Source organism: Anopheles arabiensis, chromosome 2 (genome assembly GCF_016920715.1).
Source record: "Anopheles arabiensis isolate DONGOLA chromosome 2, AaraD3, whole genome shotgun sequence".
Classification (NCBI taxonomy): Eukaryota; Metazoa; Arthropoda; class Insecta; order Diptera; family Culicidae; genus Anopheles; species Anopheles arabiensis.
In genome coordinates this window covers 18,807,539-18,819,949 of record NC_053517.1, presented here as the reverse complement: position 1 = coordinate 18,819,949, position 12,411 = coordinate 18,807,539, and the positions used below count along the sequence as shown (strand labels likewise).

Below are 12,411 nucleotides of genomic sequence, written 5' to 3'. Positions count from 1 at the left end.
AACCATAAAAAGAAAACTTGTCTGCTCGACGAGGATGGGATTCGAACCCACGCGTGCAGAGCACATTGGATTAGCAGTCCAACGCCTTAACCTCTCGGCCACCTCGTCATGTGGTGGCTTCGGCGCCCTGTTTCAAACTGGAAACATACATTTATTTTATTGTTGCATTTTCTAATGTATTTTTCTAATAGACAAGCAGCAAAAAAGCGGCCCATATTTTGTTTAAACAATCACTAAAAAGAAGAAAAAAACTGTATTTGCGCATTGGCTTCTTCCTCTTAGAAGTACTACTACTACACACAAAATTCCGCTCACCCTTGCATTTAACACACGCAACACACACATACAAATGCACAATCCAATCAAATTTTGTAAACAAAGCCTCACCTCACCCTTCTTTCTTTTTCCTCTTCCACAACACAACAGCTGTTCCAACAGTGTGTGTAAACAAAACACAACAACAAAAAGCATCGCCCGACGAGGATGGGATTCGAACCCACGCGTGCAGAGCACATTGGATTAGCAGTCCAACGCCTTAACCTCTCGGCCACCTCGTCTCGTGTCCGAAGGTCACGCTACGTACCAATATAGGCTTACGCGCCTGATTCTCGCTGCTACGCTGTTTGTAGCGTGTCCACGGCTAAATGATTCGAAGATAATTTTTGTACATTTCGAGCGATCCAAAAGAGAGAATAATAAATAAACTATTATTTCAATGGCCTTGCCCATTTCCTCACTCTCATTTAAACACATAGATGTGATAACGTACGCGAGAAAAAAATGGATGTGTTGTTAAAAATAAATAAATGTGCCCCCTTTCGCCGAACTCTGCCCTTTCGCACTTCACTCTTTCTCACCCATTCTCAAACCGTTGGCAGTCCCGTGCCAAATGGGAAAGCGTATATAACAAATTAACTGGTTGGCTTGCGACCGCCACAACCCATACGCCAGACCGGTCAGCAATAAAACAAACAAAAACACAGATGTGTGTATCTCCCACGCCTCAAAGATCACGCGCGGGGGGCCACCAATGATGCCGGATGATAGGTGGACGTCATAATTTTCAAGCGGATTTCCGTCGCAATGTTGTCGATGCCCACATGGGAACGGGGAGGGTAATGGCAACAAACAACGCACACACACACACAAAGAACTTGGGCGGCGGGGGCATTTAATTTTAGCCAAATTGCACGCGACACCGTGTCCACGAGAGCGTCCACTGAGCGGCGATGGTGTTCTCGTTCGAAGATGTGGGATTATGGATTGAAGGCGATCCGTGCCGTTGTATGTTTACCAACGCTGACAACACCGCGTTCAAATGCTATTAAAGTTCGGTTTATCAACACCAGTGGGGAGGGCGCAGGAGAGGAACGTTGGCCACCGAGAAACCGACCTCGAACTAGAGTAAGAAAACAGACATAAAAACCTTGCTGCTGCTGCTGCTGCTGCTACCCGCCTGACACGGACGGTTGAGAACATCACCGTACCAAGACGCGGCCAGACAGCTGGCGTTACCATGTCTGCCCCGCAGTAGTAGAGACGTCGTTGTCTCGCGAGTTTGTAGCAATAGCAACAAAAAAAGACCCCGTGCTCTCTCACATATGGACTTGCTGCGCGCACGGTAGGACCTCGCGCAGCCAACACACGTAAGCGCGCGAGTTTTCCGCAAGCACGGAGCATCGAAATATCGGCGAAAGAAAACGCGCGCGCCAGTAAACGGCAGTTTGTTGTGTCAGTGCCACAGCAACGGCCGGGGGTTTACACGTTAGTAGTGGAACGCCGCATAGTGGCCTAGTGCAACAAGTGGCAACGCAAAGTTTCGTGCAAACGGCTGGAGGAGGGTGGTGGAAATATCGTATCGATTAAACAATCCTAGTCCTCCTAGCAAGTAATTCTGCAAACCCCGGGAGTTCTCCAGTCTGTTGCTCCTGGATGCGCCGGATTGTTTAGTGCGTCGGAACGCTTCGAACGGACAACAGGGACACAACATTCTCAGTGAAAAAAAAAGAATAAAAGTGGGATCAAGTGAAATTATTCTTCTTGTTTATCGTCCTCATAACTAAGGCACATAGGCCACCATGAAGTATCCCAACACGCTTGACCTCAACACGTACCGGGCGTACATGTGTGCGAGGCACCTGAATCGCGACAAAACCCGCCAGCTCGATGCCATCAACCTCGACTGGGACCTGAACGTGCCGGAACCGCTGAAGGTGCTCTGCCTCAAAGCGATTGCCGACAGCTGGATGACGGTGCCGTACTTCCGGGAGCTACCGCTCTGCGAGGATCGCCAGTATCTGCTCGATCTGCTCGATCTGAACTTTCCGCTCGAAACGCTGTGCGCGCGGGTCCGCAGCGATGCCTTCTGGAAGCGAGCCTTTCACCACCGGTGGCGCACGTTCGTACCGATAGAGGTCGGCTCGAAGCCGTGGATACGGATCTACCTCGAGCAGCATCTGGCCGAGCTGGTGGAGCACCTGAAGCCGAACGAGTACGACCAGGAGAGCGTGAAGCGGATCGTCGATCTGTGTTCGCCGTTCGTGCGCGAGCTGCGGCTCGAGCGGCTGCAACCATCGCTGTCCGACAACAGTGACCACGTGCCGCTGGACGCCGTGCTGGCGAACTTGCGGCGACTGCAGCGCATCAGCGTAACGTACGACGTGAAGGATGTGGGGCACAATTTCTTCCTCGGCTGCGCCACGATCACCGAGATGGACGTGAAGCTGATGACGCAGGGCTTGGAACGGTGCGGCGAGCTGACGGAGTTCCGCCTGCACAGCAGCAAGCTCGAGCCGACGATGATGAAGCGCATCAGTGCGGCCCTCGGGAAGGGCTGTCCGCAGCTGCGTACGATCGCGTTTCCGCACTGCCGCTGCGGGGACATCGGGCTGCGCGCGTTCTGTGATTCGATCAAGCCGCACTCGTTCCCGAACATACGGGAAGTCGTATTGACCAACAATTTCTTATGTAAGTAGACGACGGACAGACACTTCCAGAACTAAGGCCTTCAAAAATGTCTTTGTTTTTTTATAATAGCTCCAGAAAGCGTCCAGGAGCTAACCTGGCGCCTTCGGCATCGTCGCATCGAAAAGCTTGATCTGAGACTCAATCCAATCCTTACCGAGGGTGCTATGTTCATCATAACGAGTGTGTTCTACATGCCACTGCAGGAGTAAGCATGTCCACCGTCCACCGCAAGGTTACCTAAAGTCAACATTCTTCTGTGTTTTTTCTCCCCTTTTTCCTCCCAGACTCAACCTCAGCTGCTGTTCGATAGATGAACAGATCGAGGAGTATCTGTTGATGCTGATCCGCTTCAACGACACGATCAAGCGGCTCGACATCTCCTCGAACCGTCTGTCGCCGGCCATGGGGGAACGGTTGCTACAGCGCGTTTACGAAAATAAAACACTCCAGCAGCTCGATTTGCGCAACACGGACATCTCGTACGATGTGCGGGCGATCATCGATGAGGTAATACTGGAAAATCGCGACCCGCACAGTTTGCATACGTGGTAAACCGGGTGCGAAGGTCTGTTGGAGTGTGGATTTGATAGATGAGGGCGTTAGGTGTTGTGGTTGGATGTTTTTTGCGGAATTTGTACAGGAACTTATTATCAGAAAAGGATGATAAGATGTAACTGCAACCATCGTATTCTAGTTTTGCGCCGTACTCAAACACTAATGCTATATGCTGAACAGAATAAGAAAGTTGTACATTTAATCTATGTTTGTAAAATAGTGTCAAAACCAATAAAGTTTTAACTTAATTCACATGATAAACTAGTGATTCACTGTGATAAGCTAGGCTCTTCATAATTAATGTTTAATAATGCTTACGATTACGATTACGAAGAATGGTTTAGTAAGTTATAATAAGCTCGTTTCAAAAGTGCATCAAATATAACCGCCAATTCGAATTTCAAACAAATTTGTTTCCGCTTAGAATCGCTGTAGTTTTGTCACCCTTGCGTACATCAACTTAAAATTTACAATTTAATCAGACCATTATTTTAAAATTCAAACAAAGAAAGTTTTATAAAAAATCGTACAACAAACTGTCACCCACGCTCGTTTGCCGGCCGCCCCACTGTGCTGCCTTCCTTGCCGACCAATCAGCGTTCAACACACACATTTTCAGCTGTCACTGACGCGCAGTGCGAGGCAAAATGTCAACACGTCCAGTGCGAATGGAATGAAAAAAGGCTACAACAACGTACGAGCAAACTCGGCAACAATACAGTACGCGTGCATTACTAAAAGCAGGAGCATCTGTAATTTGCGGACGGTGTAATGCAGAAGATCTCAAAACACTCTCGTAAGGCAGCGAGACAGTGAACGTTTTCCAGCCGAAACATATCAAACATAGCAGTCTCTGTGTGTACGTGTCGGCGTGTGTGTGTGCGTGTCTCTGGTTCCCCTCAAATTCGTGGTACGGGACTTTCCCGGTTAACTTCTACAGTCCCGCTGGGCGGAAGAAGAATATTGAACGGGTTGAGGACGGAGAAAGCACAGACTCAGTATGTTGTTAAATATTCACGATTCATCACAGCTGGCCGATAGCCGGAGGTTGGGAACCGTCCTGCTCTTCCTATTAATAGAACTGTTCTTCGAAGGTACGTGTTAAATGTGCCCCAGTGGAGGGGGGAGCCAGAAGTGCGTTCCCACGCAACGGTGTTTCTGCACCGTGTGGTGTGTACAAGAGCAGGCACTGACGTGTCCTACAGCAGCCAAACAGAGCCACCCCTTAAATACCACTACTGGCGCCCCCCATTGAAGTCGAAGGCTTTACCCAAAGCAACTGCGAACGTACGTGTACGTGAACCTAATCGTTATTATTGTTTTCCATTTGCAGGTGCCGAAACTGCCACACAGGCCGAAATCGATCGGCATCTAGAAATCGGCCGAGACTTCCTAGCCCGGGGTCAACTGTCGGACGCGCTAACACACTATCATGCAGCTGTCGGTAAGTGGGCATGGCTGCTTGCGACCATCATCATTTTCGCGGTCAAGTCGGTTAAGTTCTTGTCGCGGTTGATTAACAACAAAGGGAGCCTGCTGCTCCTTCATTGTTTACCTTGCAGACACGCACGTTTCTTCGTCAGCTGATTGCGCTGGAATGCAACCGAGTTGCAGTTATGTAGAGAGTGTGTGTGTGTAAAAAGCCTTTTTTGTAATCGCTTATGCTTTCTAGCAACGTTTGCACAGCTGAGTTTGAATTACCCTGGTTTGTTTTGAAAATTTTGATTATTTGCACAAGTGAAAAGTGCCTTCGGTGTTGTAACGAGTACACTCACACTATACTCCCGGGATGTGTGATAGCACTTATCAAGCGAAGCTTGATAGGGGCAAATCAGCATCAGACACGTACCGTTTTTCTTGCTCTATGTGCACACACACACTGTCTGCCTCAAGTGACGTGTCGTTTTAATTACTTTTGGGTCGTCCGACGATGAAAGACTCGCGCCGATTCGATGATGATGGTTTGCAATGATAAGCGACTAACCTATCTAATCTCCACATATAATTACCGTTTTCGTGTTTTCTCACCGATGCTTCGCATCTTTCTGTCCGTTTTCCGTTTTCTCTTTCTGCAGAAGGCGACCCGAGCAATTACTTGACGTACTTTAAGCGTGGCACAGTTTACTTTGCCCTCGGCAAGGCCAAGTTTGCCATCAGCGATTTTTCGCGCGTGCTCGAGCTGAAGCCAGACTTTACGGCGGCCCGGGCCCAGCGCGGCTCCGTGTACCTGAAGATGGGCGACTTCGACAACGCCGAGCTCGATCTGATCAACGTGCTGCGGTTCGATCCGCACAACGCGGAAGCGAACATGCACTTCAGCCGGATCGGCCCTGCCCGCGACCAGTGGGTCCTGTGCGTAGATCTGATGGAGCGGGGCGATTTCACCACCGCCATCGCGCTGCTCAGCCAGCTGCTCGAGGTGTGCCCGTGGTCGGTACCGATCCGGGAGTCCCGCGCCCAGATGTACCTGCGCATCGGCGACCGGATGGCAGCGGTCAGTGATTTCCGCTCCGTCAACCGGCTGTCGCACGACAGCACCGACGGGTACAACAAGCTGGCCCGCATCCTGTACGATATCGGCGACTCCGGTGCGGCGCTGAAGGAGATCCGCGAGTGTCTGAAGCTCGACCCCGAGCACAAGGATTGCTTCCCGTTCTACAAGAAGATTAAGAAGGTGGACAAGGTGTACGTGGACGCGCAGACGGCACGGGAAGAGCAACGGTACAAGGACTGTGTGGCGGGCGGCGAGAAGCTAATCAAGCTGGAACCGGACGTACCGATGATCGTGTACAATGGCAAGCAGCTGCTGTGCAGCTGTCTGGTGAAGGAGGAGGAGTTTACGGATGCGGTCGTCCGGTGCCGGGAGGCGCTAGACATCTACCCCGACCCGGAAGTGATGTGCGACCGAGCCGAGGCCCTGATCGGGGCGGAAATGTACGACGAAGCCATCGCCCAGTACCGGGAGGCGCTCGAGATCAACGACAATCTGCAGCGGGCGAAGGATGGCATCGAGCATGCGCAGCGCGTTCAGAAGCAGGCGGAACGGCGCGACTATTACAAAATTCTCGGCGTGAAGCGAACCGCCACCAAGCAGGAAATTGTGAAGGCGTACCGGAAGGCGGCCCAAAAGTGGCACCCGGACAACTACCAGGGCGACCAGAAGAAGATGGCGGAGAAGAAGTTTATCGACGTGGCGGCGGCGAAGGAGGTGCTGACGGATCCGGAAAAGCGGCGACAGTTTGACGCCGGCCAGGATCCGCTCGATCCGGAGGCGGGCCGGAACGGGTTCGGTGGGGGCAATCCGTTCCACCACTTCCACCACGGGTCACCCTTCCAGTTTAAGTTCCACTTTACGTAAAGGGTGTGTGTGTGTGCGAGTGTACGCGTCCTAACTTCCTTTTCTGTGCGCACCACCACCACCAGCCCCATTCAATCCTTTCGTTCCTTGCGTTGTCCGGTGTACCATTGCGCGCGGTACTAAGGATCCCATCGGTGACAGTAGATGGAGAAAAAAAAAGAAGAAATCCTAAATCAAACCACGCAACCATTTGCGCTCAGGCTCAGGTAATGACCCATATTTGTTTGCGTGTTTTTGCTACCGAAGGAGAAGGCGGAACCCTTTTCCCGCACACAGTTGCTCTAGTGGGTTACAAATCCATATCGAGCCCCCCGGGTGCCAGATGTAATTTATTCTTTATCAGTGGAGGTTTTATGCGGCCTTCTCAACTACATAAGCTAACTAATGGCACCTTTTTTGTTTAGTTTAAAATCGTTAAAATCGTTTAGTTTTTGCCATCAATCTATCACGCAATACGTAAATGCGATCTTACACGTGCGTAAAAATGTATGAAACGAAAAAGGGTATCCGGAAAACATGTCGATTTTTCTTAACGAACTCTTAATTTAGTGAAACACACCTCGTTAGCAATACAAGTGTGCGTATGCTGAGGGTGGTCAGCAGGGCCGAGCATTGGTGCCGCACCAAGTTGCCTAGAAAGCGCCCATCTTTCAGGCAGGCAAAGGACGCGGCAGGATAGGACATATAAAGCGAGTTGCATTTTTGCTGCAAAGAGGCACTGTCGATAGACTGAAAACTGGTTGATCGTAGGAGTTGAGCGTACGCGGCATGAACGGCTTGTTAACGCAATTTTGTACATATTAATAATTTGCTTTGATCGCAATCTAAAAGCTAAACCAATACAATAAAACCTCTTAGTGATACTTAGTAAGAGATATAGTGTGTTGGTTTTCTTCTCTATGTACAGTTACTAGTTCAATAAAATGTTTATTAGCTTGTAATTTAATGTACATTAAGGTAAAATAATTTCGTTTCCAATGTCGGCACGCAGACACCAAACGCTCGGTGCAAGGACCAGGGTAAAAACGACCGATATATGCAAGACATTCCTAAAAGTATAACTTGATTTAAAATACCCCCATGGGTACACGTCTCATCCTCATGCAGGATGTGTACCTTTCTGCACATTCACGAAAAGTTATTAATATCTCCTTGCCCAACCTCTTCCTGCTCTGTAGGAAACTCATTGATCTTGGACAGGATAGCTATTCGGGCGGCCAGTTGGTTACGCTTCGGAATGGCATTTAACAACTCCACTAAACTAAGCGCAAAGTAATAATTACTGTTATGGGCAACATTGCCAGCCGCCGGTGGGATTGTGTGTGTTGTCTCCTTTTGTTCTTCTTTGGCCACTACTCCATTCGAATAGGGCGAGTCGTACAGTTCCTCCATGAAGGAGCTATTCTGTTCCATCGGCGTGTCGGACCGCTCAATGCGGATTGGATCTTCAGAAGAAGAAAAAAATGCACGTTCTATTAGTAACGGTGGTTGAGAGCAAAAAAAAAAACAGCGGTACAGCACTTACCATCGTCTTCCCCTTCGGAATGGCCGCTGCGTGACTTCGCTTTGGAGGTTAAAACTTCCGCAAGGAAGCTCAAGCGCTGGTAATGTTTCCACTTGGAATTTTTCGTTCGCAAAAGCTCCCGCCGGTACTGGTTGCGCAGACCTTGCCACTTTTTCTTACACATTTCAACTAAAGCGGGGGCAAAGGAAGCAAACCAAGTTAGCAAACGTATGCCCGGGGGAACGCTCCAAGCGGTAATACTCACTGTCCGTTTCTAGCAGATCGCTTATTTCCGCCCAACAATCCTTTTCCAGCTTCCTGTTGTTGTAGTAGGGATCTTTGTGGTTCCATAGTAAAGGTTTCCGTTTCACTAGCTCGATTAGCTTTGGTTCGGAAAACAGCGGACTGCCGACGATGATGCTATCCATGATTGCAGCAAGCAAGCCAAATGTATACCCCGAAAGCGGAACGATAAACAAACATAAACAAGAGCTGCCAGACAAGATTAGCAGAGAAAAAGGTGTGACCGGAGCCGCGCAAATCAACATTTGCTCATCGTGTCGTATCGCTGCACATCGAACAAGTTAAATGTAATCCGTATTTTGATAAGCGAAGAATATAAAAAGCAGTAGAAAAAAACTCTACAAAGCGGCAAATCTCAATTCAGATTTCAATTACGTTTAGAAAGTTTTGCAAAACAAAATAATTTCCATTTTAAGGCTACGGTACACGTGTTGAAGAAATCAATCCGCAAGCCTATCCGCTCGAAACGTTTCTGTCACCCGAAAGCGGAAACAGTTCAAACGTCATATGACAGCGACTTTCTGCCCCTGTTCTGATCTCTCTCTTTTTCCGGCATCGTGTATGCTAGCTGGACACATTTTGTTTAAGGTAGAGTCAAAAATCGGTGTAAATATCCATGAAACTGGTCGAATCTGGTGGCAAATGGTGAATAAACGATCGCTCGCAATGCAACGCTTGTGGTGCATCCCGAACGGAGCGGATTATACCGTGAAAAGTCTGTGAAATACGGTGCTAATCGTGGATTGTTGACAGTCGGAATGTGCCGCAGGTGGAAGCGTTGGCCGTGTTTCGGTGTGGACCCGTGGCCAGCGATGGGAGCAAACGGTTAGATCGTGAAATCCGCTCATAAGCCAGTTTATTTCGACCGCCCCAGATGATGCGACTGTATTCATGGATATTTTGGACCATTTTCGCACGGCACATTCTCTCTCTTTCACCGGCAGCTTCTTTGATAGTTTGGCGTGTATTGAAAGTGTATCTTCTTCCTTCTCGTTGTAGCCTAACTGATCATGGCTGATACCGCCACCGCTGCCGCTGCTACTAAGAAGCCGGCCAAGAAGGCCGCGCCAAAGAAGGCTGCCGCTAAGGCCGAGGCTGGTGCCAAGGCTGATGCCGCGAAGGCTGCCCCGAAGGGAGACCGCAAATCGCGTCAAACTCCGGAAGCGATCCGTGCCCGTGTCAAGCGTGCGAAGGAGCTGCGCACCCCGAAACCGAACCTGCCGCGCCCGAAGAAGAGCTTCGGCCGTCTGTGGGCCAAGGCTGTGTTCACCGGCTACAAGCGTGGGCTCCGCAACCAGCACGAGAAGCACGCTCTGCTGAAGATTGAAGGTTGCCGCAACCGCAAGAACGTCCTGTTCTACATCGGCAAGCGGTGCGTGTACGTGTACCGCGGTAAGTCCAAGCAGAACCACCCGGGAAGCAACAAGAAGTCCACCATCCGCGCCATCTGGGGCAAGATTACCCGTTCGCACGGTAACAGTGGCAGCGTTCGCGCACGATTCCGCACCAACCTGCCCGGACACGCCATGGGCCATCGCATCAGAATCGTGAGTATCTTTGTTATGAACAGGAAGGTGGCCTGCACGTCCCCTCCTAGACGAGGCCGTCCAACGAATTGGAGCTGATTGGACACGTTTTTTCTTCTTTTCCTTTGCAGATGCTTTACCCGTCGCGTATTTAAGCGCAGTAAATCGTGTGTACATTTATAATGGAATCCCCAACAATAAAAAAGCGCGAGTGAAGACGTGAATCCTCCTGGATATGATGATGTTTTGTTGTGTTTAGTGTATTCCTCTTTGCTAACGTCCAATTTGGGGAAGCTTACAGTGTCACCCGGTTTTGGAAGAAATTGACCGCCCGATAGCATGATGAGCGATTGCGAATTTTCCGCAGTTTTCCTTGGAATTTCGTTCAATATTTTGGTGTAATTTTTATCTTACGTTGTAAACTGTTGTGCATCTGGGAGACAAAATATGAGCAAAGCTGAAAACTCAGTGTTGTGAAAAAATTTGACATTAGTGATGCTGGAACATTGTACACAGGAATCGTTCGCGATTCCATAACCAATTGTTCCTTTAAATTGTATTGGCTTTGCTTGTTAGTAGCAGGGCTCTGTGCGTGGCATAACATATCAACCCATTAATTGGTGTTATCAAAGACCTTAGATTTGTTTTAAAGGAACATCAAATAGTGTTTTTATACCAAACCAAACTTTTTTCATATTTAGAGTAGCTTACATTGTCGAATCAATCTACCATAAATGGGATTGCATGGGGTAACTGATATTTGATTACGATCACAGGATGATTATGAACGCTTTACAAACAATATGTTCCAAATTATTGTTACTTAAATTCTGTGTTACAACAGAGCTAGCATATTTTTGAAAGAAATAATTACATCTTAGCCACCCAGTCTACCAGTCTAGTTACATGAACTGGAGCTTAAACCTTACAAAAAGCGGCCCTATTTAATGGGCCCATTTTCTCCTACAAGCCGGAATGTGGCTCCAAGCCCATTTGAACCCTGTTGACTGAATGTTTTGTTTTGGGTAAAAAGATCGTTCCCGTGATCCGTGATCAATAGAACTAGCCCAGCTTAGTTGGTCTGGCTTCCCAGATGATTCGGTACACGAAGTTGTTCTCCCAGCATGTTCACATCAACAGATGACTTCTTGTATTGAGCATTAACCATAGTTGTAAGATAGCAGGAATGGTAGCTCCTTATTGAAGATCGCTTATCCGGCGTTCTACCGTTTGGCGGACCTGTAGCTATATCAGCCAATCTGTTATAGAGCAATAATAAGAGGCATCTTCCGTGCCATCTTGCAGTCTTAAGCTAGCCCTACCACACCAACGCTATCCTGTCGAGCTAGATACACACACTCCTCGACAGTGTCGATCGCTGAAGCACAAAACTCGATTATGTAGCAATACAAAACGAAAAAGCGATATTGTTTAGTGGCTAGTAAGAAGGAGTATTTGATTTATTCAAATTAATTGATAAAAAAGCGCACCATAAACTATCCACATGTGATTAAAGTGCAAACTGCAAAAGATTGTCCATTTTAATTCAAACACTTCCGTTAAACGATTTTCTCCCATCCCCATCGAAATTGTCCTCTTACTGGAAGTGAATGGAACAGCATTGTGCCAGCTATCTCTACATTGCCTCTACGCCCACCGGTCAACTTCCAATGGGGAGGGGGGTCATGCTAATCCATCAAAAACTAATTAGGAAATTGGATGCTTCACCGTTGCACCGTCGGCACCGGCACAAGTGAAAGCGCTATCGTCCTTGTCCGCAAGGACGACCGATGATCCGCTCCAGGAAAGGTGTAGCAGAAAAAAAAACAGAAAAAGAAAAAAAAACTGAAGACATCATTGCTCGACCACTAACCAACGTGCATAACCTTGCGGACGGACGCTTTATGCTTGCCAAAGTGGAAATATTAAACATGATTTATATCCCAATCGAAGAGCAATTACGAGACGACCCTCCCAGTGGGTGTGTGTGTGTGTGTCTAGCGCGTCTGGGTGGCAGGTGAGGGGTGTTTTTCACGCGCACACCCAGGATCAAAGAAAACGGTCCCCATTTGCATGCTGATCTTATGTAACGCTGAATGAATACAATTTCATTTAATGCAAAGTGGGTGGTGTGTTACCGGGCGACAATCAAACTATATCCCCAGTTTGCAACGACCGGGGGGAGGGGGGAGAGAGAG

The 12,411-nt window shown here is 48.6% G+C and overlaps 4 protein-coding genes and 2 non-coding genes across 6 annotated transcripts; 3 read left to right on the top strand and 3 right to left on the bottom strand.

The window, feature by feature from the left end:
- Nucleotides 1-26: 26 nt before the first annotated feature.
- On the bottom strand, nucleotides 27-108 carry Trnas-gcu. The gene has a single exon. It is a non-coding gene; the product is annotated as a tRNA-Ser (tRNA).
- A 367-nt stretch (nucleotides 109-475) lies between these two features.
- Trnas-gcu lies at nucleotides 476-557 on the bottom strand. The gene has a single exon. It is a non-coding gene; the product is annotated as a tRNA-Ser (tRNA).
- An 862-nt stretch (nucleotides 558-1,419) lies between these two features.
- On the top strand, nucleotides 1,420-3,779 carry LOC120898699 (dynein regulatory complex subunit 5). Its single transcript, XM_040304926.1, has 3 exons — nucleotides 1,420-2,967; nucleotides 3,037-3,172; nucleotides 3,252-3,779. The coding sequence occupies exons 1-3, from the start codon at nucleotides 2,079-2,081 to the stop codon at nucleotides 3,517-3,519; spliced, it is 1,293 nt and encodes a 430-aa protein (XP_040160860.1). The 5' UTR covers nucleotides 1,420-2,078; the 3' UTR covers nucleotides 3,520-3,779.
- A 367-nt stretch (nucleotides 3,780-4,146) lies between these two features.
- LOC120893809 (dnaJ homolog subfamily C member 3) lies at nucleotides 4,147-7,751 on the top strand. The gene is made up of 3 exons (XM_040295922.1): nucleotides 4,147-4,616; nucleotides 4,856-4,966; nucleotides 5,598-7,751. Exons 1-3 carry the CDS (start codon nucleotides 4,523-4,525, stop codon nucleotides 6,878-6,880), a joined length of 1,488 nt encoding a protein of 495 aa, XP_040151856.1. The 5' UTR covers nucleotides 4,147-4,522; the 3' UTR covers nucleotides 6,881-7,751.
- A 31-nt stretch (nucleotides 7,752-7,782) lies between these two features.
- LOC120893810 (transcription factor Adf-1-like) lies at nucleotides 7,783-8,874 on the bottom strand. The gene is made up of 3 exons (XM_040295923.1): nucleotides 8,650-8,874; nucleotides 8,406-8,573; nucleotides 7,783-8,325 (listed from the first exon to the last, which is right to left on the bottom strand). Exons 1-3 carry the CDS (start codon nucleotides 8,810-8,812, stop codon nucleotides 8,009-8,011), a joined length of 648 nt encoding a protein of 215 aa, XP_040151857.1. The 5' UTR covers nucleotides 8,813-8,874; the 3' UTR covers nucleotides 7,783-8,008.
- A 269-nt stretch (nucleotides 8,875-9,143) lies between these two features.
- On the top strand, nucleotides 9,144-10,447 carry LOC120893812 (60S ribosomal protein L35a). Its single transcript, XM_040295924.1, has 3 exons — nucleotides 9,144-9,275; nucleotides 9,687-10,234; nucleotides 10,345-10,447. The coding sequence occupies exons 2-3, from the start codon at nucleotides 9,698-9,700 to the stop codon at nucleotides 10,366-10,368; spliced, it is 561 nt and encodes a 186-aa protein (XP_040151858.1). The 5' UTR covers nucleotides 9,144-9,275; nucleotides 9,687-9,697; the 3' UTR covers nucleotides 10,369-10,447.
- The last annotated feature ends 1,964 nt before the right edge of the window (nucleotides 10,448-12,411 follow it).